This window comes from Cervus canadensis, chromosome 12 (genome assembly GCF_019320065.1).
Source record: "Cervus canadensis isolate Bull #8, Minnesota chromosome 12, ASM1932006v1, whole genome shotgun sequence".
NCBI classification, from domain to species: domain Eukaryota; kingdom Metazoa; phylum Chordata; class Mammalia; order Artiodactyla; family Cervidae; genus Cervus; species Cervus canadensis.
In genome coordinates this window covers 29,170,548-29,195,086 of record NC_057397.1, presented here as the reverse complement: position 1 = coordinate 29,195,086, position 24,539 = coordinate 29,170,548, and the positions used below count along the sequence as shown (strand labels likewise).

General features: G+C 41.0%; 1 protein-coding gene across 3 annotated transcripts in view; it reads right to left on the bottom strand.

The window, feature by feature from the left end:
* Window positions 1-5,845: 5,845 nt before the first annotated feature.
* The window catches only part of DNAJC5B (DnaJ heat shock protein family (Hsp40) member C5 beta), a 92,454-nt gene continuing 73,760 nt past the window's right edge, over window positions 5,846-24,539 (bottom strand). For all 3 annotated transcript variants that reach the window (XM_043483786.1, XM_043483785.1, XM_043483784.1), the window contains 3 exons: window positions 21,880-22,093; window positions 17,399-17,570; window positions 5,846-6,178 (listed from right to left, as the gene is read on the bottom strand). In XM_043483786.1, the coding sequence (XP_043339721.1) occupies window positions 6,084-6,178; window positions 17,399-17,570; window positions 21,880-22,093 (481 nt within the window). In that variant the 3' untranslated portion in view covers window positions 5,846-6,083. The remainder of the gene's footprint in view (window positions 6,179-17,398; window positions 17,571-21,879; window positions 22,094-24,539) is intronic.

The following is a 24,539-nucleotide window of genomic DNA, read 5'->3' as shown; positions in this document are numbered from 1 at the left end:
TGATAATGAGAATTGACTGTATTATTAAGCCACACTAAACCCCGAATTATATGCCAAATCACTACATCTGAAGATCTTAATGAGACTAGCCCCCAGCTCCCCACCTCCATTGAGGAGGTTAACAGGAGCCACTTGTACTACAGGGAGATGGCAAGACCAACCAGCCACATCCCGGGGCTCCACAAGCCTCTGCAAACTCGTTTAGTCCTTCGCGCTCAGGGAGAGGAGGGCTCTCATCTTGTTCACACAGTGTCTTTCCCAAAGGCATGATTTGAACGGTGGGAGTCTGGGAGGGTGTTGCAGGGAGACTTCATTCAGAGATTTATATTCCTTTAACAAACATTTATTTAGTCTCTGCTATGTGTTAGGTATTGTATTGCTCTAGTGCTGGAAATGCAGCAGTAAACAAAACAGGCACAAATCCCTGCTCTGATGGAGCGCACGTTCTGAAGGGCAGACAGACAGTATATTGATTATAAATAACATGTAAAGTAGGTTCAGCAGTTGTGAGTACCAGAGGGAAAAAAGGTTGATCCAGTGTGTGGAGCATAAAATGGAAAATTGACATAGGGCAAAAAGTAAAACAAATTATTACAGAATATATACATAGTCACACAAGAGACACACATATTTATTTTAAATGGTTGCAGATAAAGCTCCCTTAGAAAAAGTTATTTTGCTAAGTTGTATTTCCTTTGTACTATGAAGAAATAATAAAGGATTGCTAATTCTTAGGAATTTGAGGATTTTGAGTCCTTGAGGATTTACTTGAGGAAGTCACTGGAATTTCAGTAAGGGCTATTCAGTAGTCCAGTGATCCCCACCCTTTTTAGCACCAGGGATTGGTTTCATGGAAGAGGATTTTTCTATGGTCTGGGGCGGGAGGTGGGTATTTCAGGATGATTCAAGTGCATTTCATTTATTGTGTACATTATTTCTATTATTGTTGCATCAGCTTTACCTCAGATCATCAGGCATTAGATCCCAGAGGTTGGGGACCCCTGTTCTAGAGGAATCTTCTTGAACAACAAAGGGCAGTTGAAGAGAAAGGTAGATGATGAAAAAAGTGACAGGAATGAGTTTTCTTTTGAATAAAAGGACTCTGGGAAGGAGGTAGATAGGGAGGTATAGAGGGTTTGTTTTGAAGGACAAATGTAGTTGTAAATAATATATAGTGTGGCATTAAGATCATGGACTCCACGACCAGCCTGCTCTACCCCTCACTAACTGGGTGATCTTGGCCAAGTTACTTAACCTGTTTTAGTTTCCTAGTCTGAAAAATGGGGACTAATAATGCTGATAGTACTTGTCCCATAGGTTGTTGAGAGCATTAAGCTACTATATAAATATAAAATATATAAAGCTAACATAGGCCAGTGTCAGGTACTGAGCACAATGTTGTTGTTGAGGTTCAGTTGCTAAGTCGTGTCTGCCTCTTGAGACTCCATGAACTGTAGCCCCTGAGCTTCCTCTGCCCATGGGATTTCCCAGGTAAGAACACTGAAGTGAGTTGCCGTTTTCTTCTCTACAGGATCTTCCCGACCCAGGGATTGAAGCCACGTCTCCTGCATCAGCAGGGAGGTTCTTTACCACTGAGCCACCAAGGAGCACCATGACTGCTGGTTATTATTGTTAGTTTATAATTTTAATTTATGAAAGAATGAACCATCTTTCTTCAAACACACCTGTGATCCTAAAAACCAATATGTTCTACCTCCTTTCAAATCCTTTAGTTTGGGGGATGGGATGGGTTAAGAAGAAGAGATGAAACTAAGAAAAGCAGGAGATAAGCAAGGAAGTGAATCGTTTTTATTTCCTATTAAGACTTTATCCTCTTATTCAGAATAACGTGTACCTTTCAGATTTTGGTGACTAAAAATTAAATTTCCTAGTTTGCTGTGTATCGAGTTAGAAAATAAATTCCTTGCTAAATACATTAAAGAAACTTTTAAAGCCATTTTATAGAAAATTATTATGCCATTAATAATAAGTTAATCAATATATGGGCTTCCCTGATGGCTCAGAAGGTAAAGAATCCGCCTGCAACGCAGGAGACCCAGGTTTGTTCCCTGGGTTGGGAAGATCCCCTGGAGAAGGGAATGGCAACCCACTCCAGTATTCTTGCCTTGAGAATTCCAAGGACAGAGGAGCTGGGCTACAATCCATGAGATGGCATAGAGTTGGAAAGGACTGAGTAACACTTAATACACGGGCAGTATTTTTCATTGCTTACCGCTTTCATTTGTTGCTTTTATGAAGCTACCTAGGTTAGCTTTAAAATACTGGTTTTTTTGTGATTATAATTCTGAAAATATCAGTTTAGTAAATGGTTAATGTATGCTGCTGCTAAGTCACTTCAGTCATGTCCAACTCTTAGCTTCCTCATGGACTGCAGCCTACCAGGCTCCTCTGTCCATGGGATTTCCCAGGCAAGAGTACTGGAGTGGGGTGCCATTGCCTTCTCCAAATGGTTAATGTATATACATGCCCAAATAGATCATTCTAAACACAATTAAGAAAATGTTGAAATCTCATTCCCAGAGTGAATGTTTGTACTAAAAATTTCCCCCAACTATTCTTCACCAGAAAAGAAAGTATACTGTAGATGAAACCTTGAGATTCATCAATCTGGACAGCATCTCAGGAGTGGAGATATTTGGGTACCAGAGCAGATTACTCAGAAGTAAGGAAAAAAAAAAAACTCTCATAAGTAAGATCCATCTTCCTGGACCTGGGAATAAGGATGTGCCTGGGGGCTTTCAGGCATGGGAAAAATTGATAATTAGATTTTTCGGCTATTAGAAAGCTCAGTTGACAGCCTAGAAATGAGCAGAATGTGTTAATAACTGTCCGGTAAGTGCTGATTTGATTCTAGGAATTCAGTTTTGCTTCTTGAGGACAGCCCTGGAATAGCATGAAAATTCCAGAAAGTGTTACCACACTTAACCCTTCATCTGGCACTGAGCATGTTTAGGTCTCCTTTTGGAGAAAGGCTTTTCTCAGAAATGGTCTATGTTATGAGAACTGATCAGTTAGTCAAGAAGTATTTAGCAGTCTCTTCATATTTTAGCATGGTGCAGAATACAGATACAAACGCTGACCCTAAGATGTAGTTTTGAAATCACTGCTAATGTGAACCACCTACAATTTGGAAATAACTTTGCTTTACATAAGCTGGTTTTTCATGACTTAATCTAAATTTCTGGCCTTTTGTGGTCTAGAACTGCTCAGGAATAATATGAAGATGACTGTTACTTAGGTTTTAAGGAGGGCTTCAGGCCAGAAGAAGAGGGGTTTTGGAGAGGAGGACTCGTGATTGTCAAATAAAGGTCTTTCTTTGCTTTGAGGACTGTTGCCCTGGAAGTGGACATTTGCCTTCTCACCCATGAGAAGTAAGGGGTGGCAAGCTGCTGAAATTAAAAAAAAAAAAATCTAAAATTGGGTCAGAGGTTTGACTGCCAAATTAACAGAGAAATCCCATGGACAGAGGGTCTTCCTTTGTGGTTCATTTGATAAAGAATCTGCCTGCAATGCAATCCCTGGGTTGGGAAGATGCCCTGGAGAAGGGAAAGGCTACCTCCTCCAGTATTCTGACCTAGAGAATTCCATGGACTGTGTGACGTCCATGGGCTCACAAAGAGTCGGACATGACTGAGCGACTTTCACTTCACTTTACTTCACTTCATGAACAGAGAAGCCTGGCGGGCTATAGTCCATGGGGGTCACAAGAGTTGTACACAACTCTGCCACTGAACAACAACAAATGTAAGACAGCAAAAAAGTAAATGGTTGATTCATGAAACCCCCTACTCTTATCGCCTGGAGGCCAGGATTAGGTTGTGAGCCACTGAAGTGGGCAGTTCACTTAACCCTGCATGAACTGGGATCATTGTTGAGGATCACAGTCAGCATGTCCCTTCTTTCCTTGATGCTTCTCTGCTAAGATGCTGTGGATTCATAATAGCAGCAGGCGATTCCAGATGGCAACTCTACAAGACGCTTATGTGGCCCCTCCTCAGATGGAGAGTTGGTCCTTGTGCCTGTGTAGCTAAGGGGCATTCTGTAGAACTCATTCCCTCACTCACAGACATCTATGTGCTTACATTTGCCATGCAGCACTGTAAGTAAAAACTAGCCCTATGTGGGAAACATTGGCCAGAACACCTCCAGGAATTTATTCCACATCTGATCAGGATTCTAATTCATGACCTATTTTCATCAAAACTACTCTTGTACTGGCTCTCTGGGAAAGCTGGGGTAGAAGTAGAAAGTTTTCTGTGAGAAGGAAAAGTGAGATCAGGGGGAGAAAGAGAAGATGAGTTTTGTGACTTGTAAGTTACTATTCAACAGCAAGAGTGCTGTTTTGCTTAGAGACCTCAGGAAGGAAAAGTAGTGGCTCCAGGTACTCACAGGTGGGGCTGTTCATCTCATTGTTCCCTTCAGATGGAAAGTTACTCATGTGTTGAGTACAGTTCTGAGCACCTGCTGGTCACTGGACTGTTAGTATTGGGTATTTTCATGGGTCTTGTTGGGTGAGAGAGTTTATATACAGAAGTCTCATCACATTTGTCTCTGTGTATCAACATATACAAACTCATAAAACCATCTTAAACTTGTTGAATACTTGACTTTTTGGAGTTCTTTCACTTCATCTATTTCACTTGGTCTTGCAACAGTTTGGAAGGTAAACAGAGAAGATATGAAAACAGAGTCATAGAGCGATTAGCCGTATCATTCTTATCTCAGTTGGTCACAGGGCTAGTTTGTGAGTGCTTAGTTAGAACCAGGTTCTTAAATTTCAAACTGGGGCCCTTTGTACTTAATTATGTTGATTAAAAAAAAATTCCAGTAACACAAGAGTTAGAGTAGAGTTTTAATTATGTCAGAACTGTCAGAGCTATAACACTAATTCTCACTTACAATGTATATTTAACTTTAATTAACTGTAGTTTGGTGGGGGGAAGGGTAGAATAAGAAACAAAGAAGGAAATGGCATTTCGTGCAATATTATGTAAAAACATAACAAGATCTTGAAAAATGCAACATTACATTAAGAACTAAGAAAGATCTGGAAAAAATAAACACTTGCTGCTTACTGTTTTAGAAAGAGCATATGGCTTCTACCACTTGATGAATATAAGAATCAAGTAAATGCAGAGATGACCTCTGAGCATAGATGTTCAACATGGGCAGTATTTTCTGGTCACTGTTATTAATCTGGCTGAAAATGGGATAATTGATAGGCCTTTAAATTTAAATTATAGAATTTAGAATTCTGTCCTTTACCTCATGTGTTTCTTTTTCTTAGTGTGGCTAATCTAAGTCTGTTGGACAAAAAATATTTTAACTTAAAATTGTCAAACACAATTGTTTGGGGCTGTTTTGTGCCTAGAATGATTTTTTGGGATCATTTACAACATTTCACAGGGCTGAAGTTCTGTTATTGTTTTTATGCCCATCTAAAAGTACACAGAAAACTTCTTTCTTCCTGGTTTTGTTAGTTTTCAGTAAGTGATAATTTGTAATTTTTCAAAACTATACTTTAATATGATTTGTCTTTACCTAATAATTTCTTCCTGCCTCTTGAAATATTTCTGTGGCCATATTGTATATGACAGGAAAAATCTCTACACACACAAGAAATTCCTCCTAAATTCTCATGTATGTTTTGCTGATGATATTTAAAGGCAGATGTTAATACTGCATTTAGTTAAATATATGATAAATGGCTTTGGTTTCAGAATACAACTTTAGTCTATGAGGACTGAGGTCTGGCTCATATAAAGGGAAGGCTCAAAAAGCCTGTCCAGTGCCACTGTCTAACCTCAGGCAAGGAGCATAAAACAACTCTTCAGGCCTTTATTCATCAAAATGGAATGTGTGTTTCCATTAGGAATTCTATTCAAAGAGTGAATCTGCATACTGAGAAAATTATGTAGCAGTCATCTTTCCTTAACCTAAAGATAAAATACAAATGTTGAAAAGTTCACAGCATTTCATGTCCCCTCCCCTCCCCCAACAAGACCACCTGGAGACATGGCTGAACCAAGAGGAGGTACTGTGGACCCTCAGTGGGCTCAATATTAAGAGTCTGTACAATAACTTCGAGGTTCTTCTCTGATTAGCTGTGTTTTCTCATTTGCATTTGTGGGCTGGAGAACAACTGGGAAGTCCATATCTAAAAATAAACAAAGAAAACCAATAAGCATCCTCTTAGCCTGTTATGTCTCCTTTAATGGGGGCAAGTGGTAGATATTTTTGTTGAAGTGATGATTGGCAAGCCAATTCAATTCCTGAAATATTGAGGATCCTACCTTTTAAAGGCCTTCAAAAGGAAGGATTTATATTGTCTTTGTTCATTTAAGTTCTATCAGTTATAAAAATTTAAAACCAAAGCACTAAACGCAACTTTCACTTCAAGGCCATTTTCTAAAACCAGTGAACTTGAGCTTTAGTTTTTACCATTTTGTGGGCATGAGGACAGGGCCACCACCCATGTCATATAGACTACATGTAAGTCTACATGAAAAGTAATTCCTAGAGTTGTGCAGGGGACAATTGCAAATATGGCCCTGGCTGGGAGAGAGGTCAAAACCCAGAGCTTGCTTAGGTGAGGAGTCTAATAGGAAGTTGTCCACAAAAGTAAAAGTGAAGTGTTAGTTGCTCAGTTGTGTCCGACTCTGCGATCCCATGGACTGTAGCTCACCAGGCTCCTCTGTCCATGGGATTTTCCAGGCAAGAGTACTGGAGTGGGTTGCCATTTCCTACTCCAGGGGATCTTTCCAACCCAGGGATCAGATCCAGGTCTCCTGCCTTGGCAGGTGGCTTCTTTACTCTCTGGGTCAACAGGGAAGCCACAAGTCCACAGAAAGCTAGTATCCTGAATGATTATATGGTGTCTAAGTCACCATACTCCTGAATCTGCAAGGAAATCTGCTGGTCTTGAGTTTTTGTGAAGCAGGGAAGAGCCTTTTTAAAAATGATTATTGACAACTCAATGAGCACACAATTTGGCAGGCCAAACTTATAATACCTTTGTGTTCCAAGAAAGCTCAAGCTGAAAATTTAGTTTAAAATGGTCCAGTGCAAACGCGCTGAGCAGAAGTGAATGACCCCAACCTTCAACCCAAGCCTTAAAGCATCCCCCACAAATTGCAAGAAATAAACTCATAGGTAAAACAAGTAGGAGAGATAAGGGGAAAGAGAAGGAGAGAGACTGAGAGAAGTGGGGGAGAGTGAGTGGAAGTTGGAAATAGAAACAGTGAACACTGGGTAAGAGCCAGTAGAAACAACGAAAGGCTAAATCAGACCCCGAAAGGCTTCAAATCCTGCACTGACACTTCAAACTCATATGTGTTGTATGTCAAGTAAACATCTCAGTAATGCTGAGATTTAAAAAGGAAAATGATCACAAATGATTTAAGATAGCAGTTACCTCTGAAGAGGGAACAGCAAGCAAAGAAAGGTAATGGCAATAATCAGGTCATAATATTAGCTTGTATATGCTGGATAAGTAGAAACAATAACAGATGAAATAGTTAAGTAAATTACCCCCCAAATCTCTACCAGTAACTAACAGAGTTGGGGCTTGAAATGGGACTGTCTGATTCAAAGCCCTTTCCTATCTCAACCACTAACAGTGTACCGTTCTCAAGGTAACTGGCATGAAGTCCGATGATCAACTTTCCCATTTCCCCACACTTGTGAATATTGATGCTTTGTGGTATCCTCTGCTCCTTGCCTCATGGGTGAATTTGCAGGAAACAAAGAACCTTCTCCTTTTCTGAAGAAAGGGTCAACTACTTTCTGTAGTCAACTCTTGGTTGACTACTCTCCTCTACTACAGATATTTTTTAACTGAAGTGAGATTCACATAACATAAAATTAACCATTTTAATGTGAACAAGTTAGTACATTCATAATATACTAAATATATAATTCACTGCTTCTATCTAGTTGCAAAACAGTTCCCCCAAAGGAAACCCAGTACATATTAGGCAGTTGTTACCTGTTCCTCCTCACCCCTACCCCCCCAACCCAGGCCCTGGCAACCGCCAATATGCTTTCTGCCTCTATGAATTTACCTATCTGGATATTTCATGTAGTTGGGGTTATACTGTATTTGTCCTTTTGCATCTGGCTTCTTTCACTTAGCATAATGTTTCTGGGTTCATTCACCCTATAGTATTTTTCAATACTTCATTCCTTTTTAAGGTTGAATGATATTTCACCTCCAAGTTTGATCCCTGGGTTGGGAAGATCCCCTGGAAACGGGAATGGCTACCCACTCCAGTATTCTTGCCTGGAGAATTCCATGGACAGAGGAGCCTGGTGGGCTACAGTTCATGGGGTCCCAAAGAGTCAGACATGACTGAGCGACTGATACCACCTTTTTGCTTTTCTTCCCCAGAACTTTCTGGGTTTTCTCTCAACTCCCTCTCCCCTCTTCTTAGTTAAATCCTACAGCTCTTGCTCTTGTCTAGCAAACTCTGCAGGATTCCAGCTGTTTTCTGCCTATCACATTTCGCTTTGATGGTATGAACCCTTGTCTGGATGTAGCCCAGTTTGGGGTTATTTGCAAATGTGATCTCTGCATAGCTTCTACTTCATTCTATTTCTTGATAAAACTCTGCAATAGAACAGCCTAATATGACTATCCCCGCCTTGCCCAGCATCTAGAGCTCCATTTACCCTCTTGTCCACAAGATACAGGGAGACTGTGTGCCAGACACTGGGCCAGTATCAAGATTCCTCCCTTCTGGGACTTCCTTGGTGGTCCAGTAGCTAAGAATCCACCTTCCATTGCAGGGGATGCGGGAAACTAAGATCCCACTTGCCTGGGGGCAACTAAGCCTGCGTGCTGCAACTACAAGACCCACAGCCAAATAAATAAATAGATTTTTAAAATAAAATACTTAAAAAAAAAAAAAGGATTCCTCTCTTCTAGGATTCTCCATCCCCATCATCTCCTACCCCTTAACTCCTCCTCCTCCTTGAAGTTTTCAGCTGTAAGTGTCGCTCCCTCTGGGAAGCGGTCCTCACCTGCATCCAGGTCAGACCCCTAGTGTTCAGTGTCACAGCCCCCGCGCTTCTCCTCTGGCAGACTTACTGTACCTCTAAGTTAACTAGCTCCTTGTGTGATTATTTCTTTATTGTTTGTCTTCCCATCTCCTCTGCTAGACTGTCAGGTCTAAGACCACAGGGAAGGCATGTTTCTTTGCTCTAGCCCCTAGCAAAAAGTGCTCAATAAATGTTTGTGGTTGAAAGACTATCTTGATAAACCTGTCAAGTAAGTTTGCTCACTGAACCTTAGCAGGCAAAGTTTGAAGAAGCCTTGGGTCCACTTTGAACTGCTTCTAGGGCAGTATTCTGCACTGACTCACTTGTCCTGCTTGTCCCAGGCCCGGACCTCAGTGATGCTTACTTGATATTTTCATAGAGAAAGTGAAAGTGTCAGCTGCTCAGTCGTGTCCTACTCTTTGCAACCCCGTGGACTATAGTCAGCCAGGCTCCTGTGTTCATGGGATTCTCCAGGCAAGAACTGGAGTGGGTAGCCATTCCCTCTCCAGGGATCTTCCTGACCCAGGGATCGAACCTGGGTCTTCCTTGTTGCAGGCAGAGGCTTTATCAGCAATGGGCTTTGGACTAGTTACCACAGTTATTTTCCAAAAATTATTTTTAGAAATCAGATCCTTTGGATTGGGGGGTGGTTAGGAAGGGGATTGAGATTGAGTGGGATTGGTGAAAAGAGGAAGGATGAATTTAATCTCTTCCTTGGTGCCCTTTTACTGGGCAGTAAAGTGCGATGAATGCTGAATAGTAAATGTAATAAATGTCTCAATATCTTGGCTGAGAGTGAGTCTAATTACAAGCCATATGGCCTCTTTAGCTCAGTGGCTGTGAATTTATTTGGGCTTCATCCAGGTGACTGGCAGGAGCAGCTAAGCAGTCAATAGATTTTTCTCTGCACTGACTCTCACGTTTTTAGATCCAAGGTCAGCACACTATAACATCTTCTCCCTTAAATACCTTATTCCCTTGCCTTCAAAAAAAAAAAATAGGGAAATGATTCCACAAGGAAATTTTAGGGTTTTAATTGGTCGTTTTCGGACCAGTGCTTGGGGGAAAAAAAAAAAACCTGAATTTATCTTTGGTATTTTTGGTTCTCTTTGCCAGGGTATTTAGCGATGCTAGGTTTCCATTTATGCTCTTATTTCTATACCTCATTCCTCTCTTCTTTCCTTCCTTTCTCTTTCTCTCTCTCTGTCTCTGTCTGTCTGTCTGTCTCTCTCTCTCTCACACACACACACGCAGGCCTAGGGAAAGGTGTTCTGTCTCAGGATGGTCTCCGCAGCCCTCTTGGCTGGTAGAATTTTGACTTCATTGTATCCTTCATCTAACAGAGGAGTATAGGGTCTAGATGAGCTTGTTTTACATAAAGTGCTCAAAATTTCACAAAATAGAACTTCTAATTTGTGATATCCATTACCTTTATCTTTCAAGCTTTAAATTTTCCAGGACAAAAGGGAGGGATGGGCAACCCACCAAGATACTGTCTCTCTTCTCTTTGCTTCTAGTTGACTGATAAGAATAATAGAATTTCCCTGTGTTCCTAGAAACCCACTGGGATTTTATTTTTATTTTGAGAAAGAGATGGGACTCAGTCTACAAGTTCTAAAGTTTGCAGAGACTATTGAAGATGCCACTCTTTTGAACTTCCTTGCTTTATTTCTTAAGGGTAGAAGTTGGGTTACACCCTTTTGCATGGATGAAACACAATAACCCAAGTAAATCTCTCCTCTTTACTAGCAAATGCCACCCTATACCACTACCCTTGACCAGAAACTGTGGTGTATGTTTTTGTGGTTTGTAGTAACTCTGTATAATTACTGCTAGTCATACTGGCATAGGAGTGGCCTTAGAGATAACTTCTGTAACTCAACATCCGAATTTAATTGCTTAAGAGACTTGAAGATCCACACCAGACATGGTGTCACACTCTATGAATGTATCCAATGTGCTCTGACCCTGGAAGCTTTGGGTGATGGAGGGGCAACAGGGTTTCAAATGTGTATTCAAACTTGGTCTGTAGAAAAATTCTTCCAAATTTTACATCTTAAATATGAAATAAGTTGAATAGGAGTTTTCTTAAATTTGACAACATCCCTAAAAAGTTAGAAAACATTATCAATAATGAGATGTAAAATTGAAATTTTTCTAATCTACCAATAATGAAAAACAAATTTTGAACAAACATGCTAGAGGAAAGACAATTATTTTTCTATTGCCCCTACAGTAAATGATGTTAATGAAATTGCTATTAAATAAAGAGGCAGTGAAAGATTTACCCAGAAAGTATAGCAGGGAGTATTATAAAGGTATGCTAGGCAGTTAAACTATTGCTATTTTTCAAAATTTGTGACATTTAAGATGTTTATGAGTTTTTAAGGCTTGCTATTTTTTTGTAATTTCTTTTTTTCATGATAAATACTTGCTTCAGATCTAATTTTGTATTTGTAATTTTTGTTTTTTCTCCAAAAGGACTGTACAGATTGTGTTAAGTTTCTGGCCCTCGAAAACCTAGAATAATTGTGCATTAAAATATTTCAGAATAAGATAGAGCTTTTCCTTTTGGTTAAGGCTTAAGGTAACACAGTCAAATGGGTTCATGAAAAGGTCTATAATCTGACCTTTTCAATGGAATTGGTAGCTCTGGAGTATCAGAACCGAGAACAGTGACTGACACAAAAATTCATCACCAACAGCTCTGTAGGAAGGAAACCTGGGTGGAATTTGGCACTGAGAATGTGTTTCTGTTCCAGAAAGGAAATCTACAGAGAAGGTCTGCTGAAATGACTGGGTGGAGCTTTTGTCTAATTTAAAAAGGAAAGACTCTGTGGCTCTTCAGACAAGAGTCAAACACTGGATTTGTGATATCTAGATTGAATTCACCTAGTTCTGGTTTCCACGCTATACAGGAAAAGATGAGGATGACACACTGGCTGACAATGACAGTGCTCTGTGTCCCTGCTCCTTCCTGTTCTCTGCCACTGATGGACTGGGCTGACGGGTATTATAGGAGATCCCAGTGACCCCTGGCATGACCTGATGTCAGTTTTCAGTTCTTTTCATTCGCTCAGTTGTGTCCAAATCTTTACAACCCCATGGACTGTGGCATGCCAGTCTTCCCTGTCCATCACCTACTCCTGGAGCTTACTCAAACTCATGTCCATTGAGTCGGTGATACCATCCAACCATCTCATCCTCTGTCATCCCCTTCTCCTGCCTTCAATCTTTCCCAGCATCAGGGTCTTTTCCAAGGAGTCAGTTCTTCCCATCAGGTGGCCAAAGTATTGGAGTTTAAGCTTCAGCATCAGTCCTTCCAATGAACACCCAGGACTGATCTCCTTTAGGATGAACTAGTCTAATCTCCTTGCAGTCCAAGGGACTCTCATGAGTCTTCTCCACCACTATAGTTCAAAAGCATCAATTCTTCAGTGCTCAGCTTTCTTTATGGTCCAACTCTCACATCCATACATGACTACTGGAAAAACCATAGCTTTGACTAGATGGACCTTTGTTGGCAAAGTAATGTCTCTGCCTTTTAATATGCTATCTAGGTTGGTCATAGCTTTTCTTCCAAGGAGCAAGCATCTTTTAATTTCATGGCTGCAGTCATCACCATCTGCAGTGATTTTGGAGCCCAAGAAAATAAAGTCTCTCAACGTTTCCACTGTTCCCCCATCTATTTGCCATAAATTGATGGGACCAGATGCCATGATCTTAGTTTTCTGAATGCTGAGTTTTAAGCCAACTTTTTCACTCTGCTCTTTCACTTTCATCAAGAGGCTCTTTAGTTCCTCTTTGCTTACCATAAGGGTGGTGTCATCTGCATATCTGAGGTTATTGATATTTCTCCCAGCTTTCTTAATTCCAGCTTGTGCATCATCCAGCCCAGCATTTCACATGATCTACTCTACGTATAAGTTAAATAAGCAGTGTGACAATAGCCTTGATGTACTCCTTTCCCAATTTGGAACCAGTCTGTTGTTCCATATCCAGTTCTAACTGTTGCTTCCTGGCCTGCATACAGGTTTCTCAGGAGGCAGGTCGTGTGGTCTGGTATTCCCATCTCTTTAAGAATTTTCCACAGTTTGTTGTGATCCACATAGTCAAAGGCTTTGGCATAGTCAATAAAGCAGAAATAGATGTTTTTCTGGAACTCTCTTGCTTTTTTGATGATCTAACAGATGTCGGCAATTTGATCTCTAGTTCCTCTGCCTTTTATAAATCCAGCTTGAGCATCTGGAAGTTCACAGTTCACATACTGTTGAAGCCTGGCTTGGAGAATTTTGATCACTGCTTTGCTAGCGTGTGAGATGAGTGTGGTAGTCTGAGCATTCTTTGGGATTGCCTTTCTTTGGGATTGAAATGAAAACTCACCTTTCCCAGTCCTGTGGCCACTGCTGAGTTTTCCAAATTTGCTGACATATTGAGTGCAGCACTTTCACAGCATCATCTTTTAGGATTTGCAATAGCTCAACTGGAATTCCATCACCTCCGCTAGCTTTGTTCCTAAGGCCCACTTGACTTCACTCTCAAGGATGTCTGGCTCTAGATGAGTGATCACACCATCGTGGTAATCTGGGTCATGAAGATCTTTTTTGTACAGTTCTTCTGTGTATTCTTACCACCTCTTCTTAATATCTGCTGCTTCTGTAAGGTCCATACCATTTCTGTCCTTTATTGAGCCCATCTTTGCATGAAATGTTCCCTTGGTATCTCTAGTTTTCTTGAAGAGATCTCTAGTCTTTCCCATTTTATTGTTTTCCTCTATTTCTCTGCACTGATCACTGAGGAAGGCTTTCTTATCTCTCCTTGCTATTCTTTGGAACTCTGCGTTCAGATAGGTATAGCTTTCATTTTCTCTTTTGCCTTTAGCTTCTCTTCTTTTCTCAGTTATTTGTAAGGCCTCCTCAGACAACAATTTTGCCTTTGTGCATTTCTTTTTCTTGGGGATGGTCTTGGTCACTGCCTCCTGTACAATGTCATGAACCTCTGTCCATAGTTCCTCAGGCATTCTGTCTATCAGATCTAATCCCTTGAATCTATTTCTCACTTCCACACTATAATCATAAGGGATTTGATTTAGGTCATACCTGAATGGTCTAGTGGTTTTTCCTACTTTCTTCAATTTAAGTCTGAATTTGGCAATAAGGAGTTCATGATATGAACCACAGTCAGCTCCCAGTCTTGTTTTTGCTGGCTATATAGAACTTCTCCATCTTTAGCTACAAAGAATATAATCAATCTGATTTCAGTATTGACCATCTGGTGATGTCCATGTGTAACGTCTTCTCTTGTTGTTGTTGGAAGAGGGTGTTTGCTATGACCAGAGCATTCTCTTGACAAAGTTCTGTCAGCCTTTTCCCTGCTTCGTTTTGTACTCCAAGGCCAAATTTGCCTGTTACTCCAGGTGTTACTTGACTTCCTACTTTTGCATTCCAGTCCCCTATGATGAAAAGGACATCTTTTTTGGGTGTTAGTTCTAGAAGGTCTTGTAGGTCTTCATAGAACCATTCAACTTCAGCTTCTTCAGCATTACTGGTCAGGGCATAGACTTAGATTACTGTGATATTGAATGGTTTGCCTTGGAAACGAACAGAGATCATTCTGTTGTTTTTGAGACTGCATCCAAGTACTGCATTTCAGACTCTTTCGCTGACTATGAGGGCTACTCCATTTCTTCTAAGGGATTCTTGCCCACAGTAGTAGACATAATGGTTGTCTGAGTTAAATTCACCCATTCCAGTTCATTTTAGTTTGCTGATTCCTAAAATGTCGATGTTCACTCTTGCCATCTCCTATTTGGCCACTTCCAATTTGCCTTGATTCATGGACCTAACATTCCAATGTTCCTATGCAACATTGTTCTTTATAGCATCAGAATTTACTTCCATCATTGGTCACAACTACAACTGGGTGTTTTTGTTTTGGCTCTGTCTCTTCTTTCTTTCCAGAGTTATTTCTCCACTGTTTTCCAGTAGCATGTTGGGTACCTACTGACCTGGGGACTTCATCATTCAGTGTCCTATCTTTTTGCCTTTTCATACTGTTCATGGGGTTCTCAAGGCAAGAATATGGAAGTGGTTTGCCATTCCCTTCTCCAGTGGACCACGTTTTGTCAGAACTTTCCACCATGACCCATCCGTCTTGGGTGGCCCTACATGTCATGGCTTATAGTTTCATTGAGTTAGACAAGGCTGTGGTCCATGTGATCAGTTTGGTTAGTTTTCTGTGATTATGGTTTTCATTCTGTTGGCCCTCTGATGGATAAGAGGCTTATGGAAACTTCCTGATGGGAGAGATTGACTATGGGGGAAACTGTGTCTTGTTCTGATGGGTGGGGTTATGCTCAGTAATTCTTTAATCCAATTTTCTGTTGATGGGCAGGGCTGAATGTCAGTTTATCTCCTTCCAAAGAGCAGATGTGAAAAATCATTGGTCTCATTAATCTTCATACCCATGGAGGATCTTAGGTTCCCTACCCAGAGATCGAACCTGTGTCCCATGCACTGGGAGCATGGAGTCTTAACCACTGGACCAGCAAGGAAGTCCACTGGGCTCATCATTCTTAAGCAAGTCACACCAAAGTTCCTGGCTCTTTCCTGAAGAAGAGTTTACACATATATATTTCTGTTTAACCTATTCGTGAGTAATATAGCTTGCTTACTCTTTTTTGGTATGTAGGCCCCATTAAATATGTGTCCTTTTGTATCCCAAATTAAGCAAAAGAAAGTTGTATTTCACCATGGGCCTACAATTTGGCCACAGGGGCAGTAATAAAAAATGGTAGGAGCAAACCCCATCTGCCACACTGGCTACCCACTGGTCCCTATAGGAAGGAGTCACAGCTGGCATAGACTTCCCTTCTGATATCCCAACCCTGAAATGGTCTGAGACCAAGCCAGGTTCACATGACTCCTTTAAGTTGGAGTCAGGGTGGGTAATAATTGGATATTACTTAGCATCACATTTGATAGGAAATTAAAAGTACCTCAGAACGTTTAAAACAGTCTCTGCTCTGTCTCATGTCATGGAATTTGTGCTTTACTGTCATCAAAAGAATCAGTCCACGGAAGTGCGTCCTGCATCTCTGTCTGAGTGCTTGCTCAGTTGTTTCAGTCATGTCTGATTCTTTGCAACCCCACGGACTGCAGCCCGCCAGGCTCTTCTGACCATGGAATTCTCCAGGCAAGAATACTGGAGTGGGTTGCCATGCCCTCCTCCAGGGATCACTGCCTAATTATCAAGTAATTCTTTTATTTCCAGGCTGCTCTGTGACTTAGTGATAAAGCCTGTTATCTAGAATAATGATCCATTCTGCAGGAGAAAATGACAGCGGCATATGACTGCAAGACAGAGAGGACAATGACAGGTTTGACTCCAGTTTGTTTAAACAAAGGCATTTCCCAGAGAGTATGGAGTATTCCTAATGTTGTGAATTCTAAGAGATTTTACCTTTCTTTACATTTTTTTGTTCAATGAGTGAACTTGAAGAATCAAGGAATATACCATGGCCATGCGTACACACTGATAAACACACAGAGGTGGTCTAGCAAACAGTCCCATTTGTAGGATGACATGCTTGATGCTGGTTCGAAGCTAGCTCTGAATGTGTGGATATGAAAGAACCCGAATTTCCAGGGAAGGCTACCCTCCACCAGTTTTACCCAAATGCATTTTTAAAGTAATCAAAAAGAAGAAAAGTCAAGGGTTGCTGACTTCTCTTGATGTCCATTCCCTTCTATTTGAATAGAGATCCTAACATAACAGGGCTTCCCTGATGGCTCAATGGTAAAGAATCTGCCTGTGACACAGGAGATATGGGTTTGACCCCTGGGTCAGGAAGATACCTTGAAGGAGGGCATGGCAACCCACTCCAGTATTCCTGCTTGGAGAATCCCATGGAAAGAGGAGCCTGGTGGCCTATAGTCCAAGCCAGACATGACTGAGCACAGCATGAACCTAAACTAACAGACTGAAGTGCTTTTCCTGGGATAAATATCTACCTTGGCTGTCCTACCCCTGGGATTCCCACCCAGCCTCCCTGGATCCATGGTTCACTCTCTCATAATGAAACTATGAACCTTTGCTTTGTGATCAGCATATCTCATGACTTCTTTCAGTGTCAGGTTGTGCTTTTTTTCTGTGACTGGTAAAGATAAATTCCTCTTATCTTCCTCAAAACAGGTACCAAAGGAAAAAGTCTGTGGGATTCTTCCCCCAGTTTGTTCGTTGCATCTCTCTCACTTTGTCAATGACCATCACCATGGGACCTGGTGCTTGGCCAGGCACGTGAAGGGACACCCACTACTCTATTCTCGTCTCACTCCACCTTTTGCTATGTCTGTCTTGATCTGCTCCTCAAGATCCTCTGGAGACACGTAGAAGTCCTCTTCTGGCATCGATGACTTAGTCCAGCAGCGTCCACAGCAGCAGTTGCAACAGCAGCACAGACAGCAGCAAAAATAGCAGCCGGTCAAGAGGCCAATGATGACAAACAGAGTCTAGAGGAAAGAGAGGCAAAGCAAAACAGGGGTGAGGGGTACAGGGGTGTAAGAGATCCCAGAAATCAAGTGTTTTGCCCGTGTACCTCCAGAGACCTGGAGGCATCACAGTTCTCATCTCACAAACTGCATATTCACCCTCATTCCTTATTCCGTGGAGGACTATCTTTTCTGTTTCCTTGGAAACAAATTTCTCATAAAGTTTTGCCTAACGAGCCAGGAACAAGTGACTTGCAGTCAAAGTCATGAGGTATGACATTTTCTTCTTTATTCTTAAGTCACAGTGATCATTATTAAGAGCAGAGCAAACAAAACAAACCAGAAAACATACCCTGTACAGGTCAGATGAGCTGACCACGGGCACGAACCACTCTCACCAAAGAAGAGCCATGGATAGCCAGCCCTGCCGCCACGTTATTCTCTCAGTCACCAAGTCTTGCAGTCTCTCCGGGACCTTTGTCCCGCACCACCCCCCTCCACCCCCATCATCTGTATCCTGAGTGGTAGGGCTTTAGAACAGAGCCCCTTATCCTGAAAGGCTACCCACTCCAGTATTCTGGCCTGGAGAATTCCATGGACTGTATCGCCAATGGGGTTGCAAAAAGTCGGAAACAACTGAGTGACTTTCACTTTCCCTTATCTCTGCTCTGGACACTTCAGTAGCCTCAAAACTGACCTACCTGTGGCCACTCTTGCCTCTAACCCAGTCTGCACATTGCTGCTGGAATTTTCTGACATGCGTGTTCTTGTGAACCCATGCAGCAACTCTACTTGCCTTTTAGAAGAGGCTGGAGCTCCTTATTAGTGGTCATCTGGCCTCCCCCAGTGCCTCCCCTGCACCAGCATGGCTCCCCTTCCTGCCGGATTTGCCGTAGCTCTGCTCTCCCTGTGGACTCATCTGCCTGGACATCCCCTGCCCCACCCCCTAGTCATCTAACAGATAGCCACTCTGTGTGTAAGTTTATCTCAGCAATCCTCTCCAACATCTTTCCGGAAAGCTCACCTCCCCCAGAACAATTGCCCCTGGAGAAGGGCATGGCAAACCAGTCCAGTACTCTTGCCTGGAGAATCCCATGGACAGAGGAGCCTGGTGGGCTACATCCATGGGGTCGCAAAGAGTCAGACATGACCGAAGTGACTTAGCACTTATGCACCAGAACAGTTACTCCCTCCTTTGTGCCCCAACCACACTCCATACAAATGTCCACCATAGTCTTGTTTTGTTGACAAGACAAAACTTTTCAGTTATTCTGAAAAGTTTAAGACAGTGATCAGTTTATAATTCTGTCTCAGACCATGAGCCTCTTGAAGGCTAGAACTATATATTAGTCATCTTTCAATCCCTTCTCTACCTCCATGTTTAGTATTTGGCATGTGGTAGACAAGAAATACCTACTGAATGAATGAATGTATTGATTGATTATTGATTAGTAGATAAACAAATGATTTTTTTCCTCCTAGTGCACAACACCAGGATTTCCCCACAAGCATATAAAAAGTTTCCTCACTAAACTCACCATAGCTAAAGATTAAAAGATTACACTCTCCTAATCTGCAGTGAAAACAAGGCCACCTTTGTTAACTGAGCAAAATAAGTTTACGATTTTATTGAAAATATGGTATTTGAAATTGGAAGTGATTTCATACACCCTCACACCTACAGTTTTTTTGCTGTGAATTCTCTGCATTTTCATAGAGTTGTAAATTTCTTAAATTAGTCTGAAAAGTACAAAAAAGCTTCCTCCTCACCAACAGCCTCTAAGACCCCTCCTGTGCAGTGTTTTGGAGCTGTTTCCCCAACATGCTACCCCCTTCTTTACCTACTCTTGTCCTTTTTTGCTTTTCCTATTCCATTCCCAAGTTTTTTCTCCTCTCTGAAAATTTCCTTTAATACATGTTTTATTCTTTAGTTATTCCAGCTGGATTGCTTGCCTATTTCAGAAATAACCTTGCCTTATCCTCACAGAGCTTAGTGTAGTATAAGATACAAGTAGGTGTTCATTGTTTTTCAAATACACATTTTCAAATCGGTACACTGATTTATACATGTAGTGCGTACTTAAAACATGATCATCATGTGCTGGGGCACTCTGATGGATACTGTGCAATGAGGCTTTGGCACAAGCAGAAGGGAAGGTAGATTTTTTTGTAGCCTTATTTTTAAAGAACCACATCAGGAATTATTTTATGTATATCTCTTACACTGGTCTTCCCACGTGGTGCTAGTAGTAAAGAACCTGCCTGCCAAGGCAGGAGACATAAGCGATGGGGGTTCAGTCCCTGGGTTGGGGAGATTCCCCGGAGAAGGAAATGGTAACCCATTCCAGTATTCTTGCCTGGAGAATCCCATGGACAGAGGGGCCTGGCAGTTGCAAAAGGTTGGACAAGACTGAAGCAACTTAGCACATGTATCCTTACACTACTTAACAGCTTCTGCTTAGCTCTATGAATTTTGATCAATTTTGTCAACTTCTGGACAAGGGAATCAATTCTCCTTTTTATGCAGGTAGGCTCCAATATGCAATTGGGTACTAGTGTTTAATTATCTATAACTCTGGACATATCTTCCCATGGACATTATGTCATATCTGGATGTTAGGTTCCCAGGTAAGCCCACAAAAACCTGTATTTTACATAAACATTCAATCTATCATCATAAATGACATTGATAATATTTACATTCTCATTCCAAGTTCCACGTCCTCTTGGCAGAAATTTGTCTCCCTCCCAAGTCCTCAATAGTAAAGAAAGGGGGTTTCAGTGGAATTCTGAGGAATTCTGAGGATTGCAGAAGGCAAAGGAGGCTTTAGGCTGCAGACTTGCTCTCCCCATGACAGTGAAAGTGTTAGTCATTCAGTCATGTCTGACTCTTTGCGATCCCATGGACTGTAGCCTGTCAGGCCCCTCTATCCATGGGATTCTCCAGGCAAGAACACTGGAGTGGGTTGCCATGCCCTTCTCCAGGGGATCTTCCTGACCCAGAGATCAAACCCAGGTATCTTGCATTGCAGGCAAATTCTTGACTGTCTGAGCCACCAGGGGTATCCTCTATCATCCTGCATATGTACAACCACTCAATTTAGCAAGATTTATTTTTGTGGAAGAAGGTGGCAATCAGAGTACTACTGAGCATGACTCCTGACTCTGGAGATCTGCAGCTTCTTAAATGATTTGTTACAACTCATGTGGATTGAGTTGTAACATGTGATTTCATGTTACATGAGAGCTCATGTGATTTCACGAGATATATGAACCGTTAACTTACTATATGTACACGAACTGTCCAAAAAAAGCTGCCAATGGACTATATGTATGATTCAAATGTAAAAATACTATAATCATAAGATAAGGATATGAATATTTGTATGTGTGTGTGTGCTCAGTTGTGTCTGACTCTTTGTGGCCCCAAGGACTGTAGCCCACCAGGCTCCTCTGTCCATGGAATTCTCCAGGCAAAAATACTGGGGTATTGGGTTGCCACTTCCTATTCCAGAGGATTTTCCTGGTCCAGGGATCAGACCCAGGGGTCAAACCCGGGTCTCCTCTGGCTCCTGCGCTGGCAGGCAGATTCTTTACCACTAGCACCACTTGGGAAGCCTTGAATACTCATAAACAAATATGAAACTATCATCAAACATGCCTATCTGAGGAATTCCTAGGAAATCACACTACTGTCAAAAGTCAATTCTGATTGCACTAAGTCCTAACAATGCTGCCTTTCTCTTGACTAGATATCCTTTTTCTCCCTCTCTCTTCCTCTCTCTCTCTCCAACTCAGTGTCCTCCACTACTTAACTCTCACCTTTCCCCCTCATTTCCTTCTCCACTGCCCCACATCAGGCTTCACGTGAACCTATGACATGATTTCCATGCATTCTCCCTAGCATTGTGTTCCCTGATGTAGCCTGTGCTATAGACAGGAAAGTACATAGCTAAATTTGTCCCATAATAATTTTTAAACAGTTGTCACACTAATTAATTATTTTTGGTTTTTAGCAATGAGTCAGTTTTAATTAGTCATTATGGGAGTAGGGAGGGCAGTCAGAATTAACCTGAAGCATCAAATTCAAACATAATTAATGTCTAGAAGTATTTTAAGTCCTGCTGTATTTTATAATCACTTGGTAAGCTAAAGCAAAAATGATCCTTAAATACCATAACAGCTTTCAGTCAAAGTGATAGCTCTTTTATTAATAAGAGTTTAGTAATATACTAAGGTTAGGCTTTCTTTAGGATGGAGTCTAAAAGAGTGAATAATATCATGACCTTTCAGGAAATTTTTTTCAAGGGAAACAAAAAATCCAGTTCACCTTTGCCCACCAGCTTGACAGCATGAAGTAGGTATTAACATTTTCATCTCCAAATTGCTCGGCCACATAGAGTCCCAGTGATCCGTACTTGTCATAAATGTTTCTTTTTGACGTGTCAGTAAGAATTGTGTGGGCGTTGTTGATTTCCTTAAACTTTTCAGCAGCCCCTGGATCATCTGGATTCTTGTCTGGATGGTGTTTTAAGGCCAATTTTCTTTTAAAATTAAAAAGAAGTGAGGAAAAGTGTTATTCAACAGGAATTACAATGATATTCTAGAAGGGCATTGTTCATTTGTTCATCTTTTATACATGTAAATACCACGACATGATAAATTTCACAATAATATTGATTTAAGCAAGGTTTCGTTATCAATTTGTGTTTCTAATGTATAGGCTCAATGGTACTGTTTTCCCCCTCACATCCTCAAAGGAATTCTCCATAGCTGCATAGTTGTTGAGTCTGAGCGATTTTGCTATTGGCAAATATGTGAAGTTAATTTTTGCCCGGAAGTTCATGTGTAGTCCACCTCAACATGCAGAGGCCTTTAAGAGTTCCAGCAATAGGACCAGTTTACACCACAATTTCGTTTAGAACCACAAGACTTTTCCAGAATTAACAAAACATCACACCATATATTCTAAAAGTTAAACTCAGCTGTCAAAAAAAGAGATCTTACTCTGCTCAATGTCATGTGGCAGGCTGCACAGGAGGGGAGCTTGAGGGAGGATGGATACATGTTTATGTACGGCTAAGTCCCTTCATTGTTCACCTGAAACTATTCACAGCATTGTTAATTCGCTATATGTCAATACAAAAGAAAAAGTTAAAAAAAAAAATCTCTCATTTATACACCCTTGAATAAATTTTATGACTGATTCACATTTTTTTTTTTCACAAATCCTAACTCCCTTTTGTTTTTATGGACAAATACTGTGACTTACCTTCTATTCAAATGTGTATCTGACCTATTTTCAAAGAGGTCTTCCCACTTGAAATAATCTGTAGAAGTTTTCTTGTGAGTCCAAGGCCTTCTGTCCTCTGTGGATCATAATGCAATTCCAGAAGGGTATGAATAAATGTTGTGTTGCTGTGTGTGTGTGTTGTGCGGAGGGGGGGTGGTTTGTGAGTGTTCTTTATTCTTCAGTTATAATGAAGTATTAAAAGTGTAAAATGGATGTAAGAACTGAGCTATGAGGCTCATAGCTATCAGAGAACAGAGCTATCAGGCTCTGGCTAGGGACTCTTTCCCCCTCCCTCCACAGACAGATTTAAATTGATAAAAGCCTTGTTCAATATTGAGTCTGTAGTGTTTTTCCTCTACAAAATCAATTAATTATATGACTCTCTATGGAAATTCCACGTGACTTACTCTCCCTGTTGTACCCATAATATTTAATAGGTATATGTAGGAATGCACCTTAAGCTTTTGTTTATCAGTGTAGATTGAATTGTTTCACTTCAATGCATTAATAAAAGGCATAAGTAGAGCAAAAAAACATAAAGTGTATCTTGTAAACCAATCTATAAAATAAACAAAAAAAAAAAAACCCCAAACACCTATTTTAGGAATTAAAGCATTGCTGGTTAGGAAGTAGGTGAATGAATAAGCAATTTAGCATCAGGATGCTTAAAAAAGCACCAAAATGTTTAAAAACATAAGTCATGGTGTGTAATAAATTCTAACTCTGAACTCAGAATAAACAAGAAGAATAAAACAAGGATGCATGCATTCATGCTAAGTCCCTTCAGTCATGTTCGACTCTTTCTGACCCTATAGTTCATTTTAAATTTGTTTCATCAAACGCATTTCATCCTTATTTTTTGAGAGATGTTTGGGGTATCTATAAATTCTTACTGGAGACATTTTTTATGTGCAGAATTTATGATAAAAATCTTCTGCTAATAGCACAAAAATGCCAATTTTGTCATTTTAAAAACATTTATAATGTTTACTACATGCCAGCACTATTGTAAGCATGTTATAAATATTAATTCATTAATCTTCACCACAGTTCTATGAGATTAATATTATAGTAATCTCATTTTACAGTGAGGAAATTTAGCCACTGAGATGAGAGGCTAAGTAACTTGCCCAACGTCATGTTTTTGTTGCTTAGTCCCTAAGTCCTGTCCAACTATTTTGCATCCCCATGGGCTGTCCACGGGATTTTCCAGGCAAGAATACTGGAGCAGGTTGCCATTTGCTTCAGCAGGTGATCTTCCTGACTCAGGGACTGAACCTGTAGCTCCTACATTGCAGGCAGGTTCTTTACCCCTGAGCCAGCAGAGAAGCCCAGCATCATACAGCTAATAACCAGAGCCAGGCTTTGAACACAGGCGATCTGACCCCAAGCACTGTGCTGCCTCCCACATATTCTTACATTTAAAAAGTAAGACATAGAAAATGTTAATAAGACATTTCAAGGACTGTGGCATTTGGTCAGGGTGATGTGGGAAGCCCCTGGAGTATTTTTTTTTTCTTTCCCCCTGGAGTGTTTTGAGAAGAAAAGTGGTATGATCCGAATTTAAGTTTAGAAGAATCATTCAAGTCTTGGAGAAGACAAATGCAAAAGCCGGAGGCTCTCTCAGGGAAAGTTCATGGTGGTTTGGACCAGTGTGGTAGTGGATTAGTTAGAAGTGGTCAGATCCTGGATACACT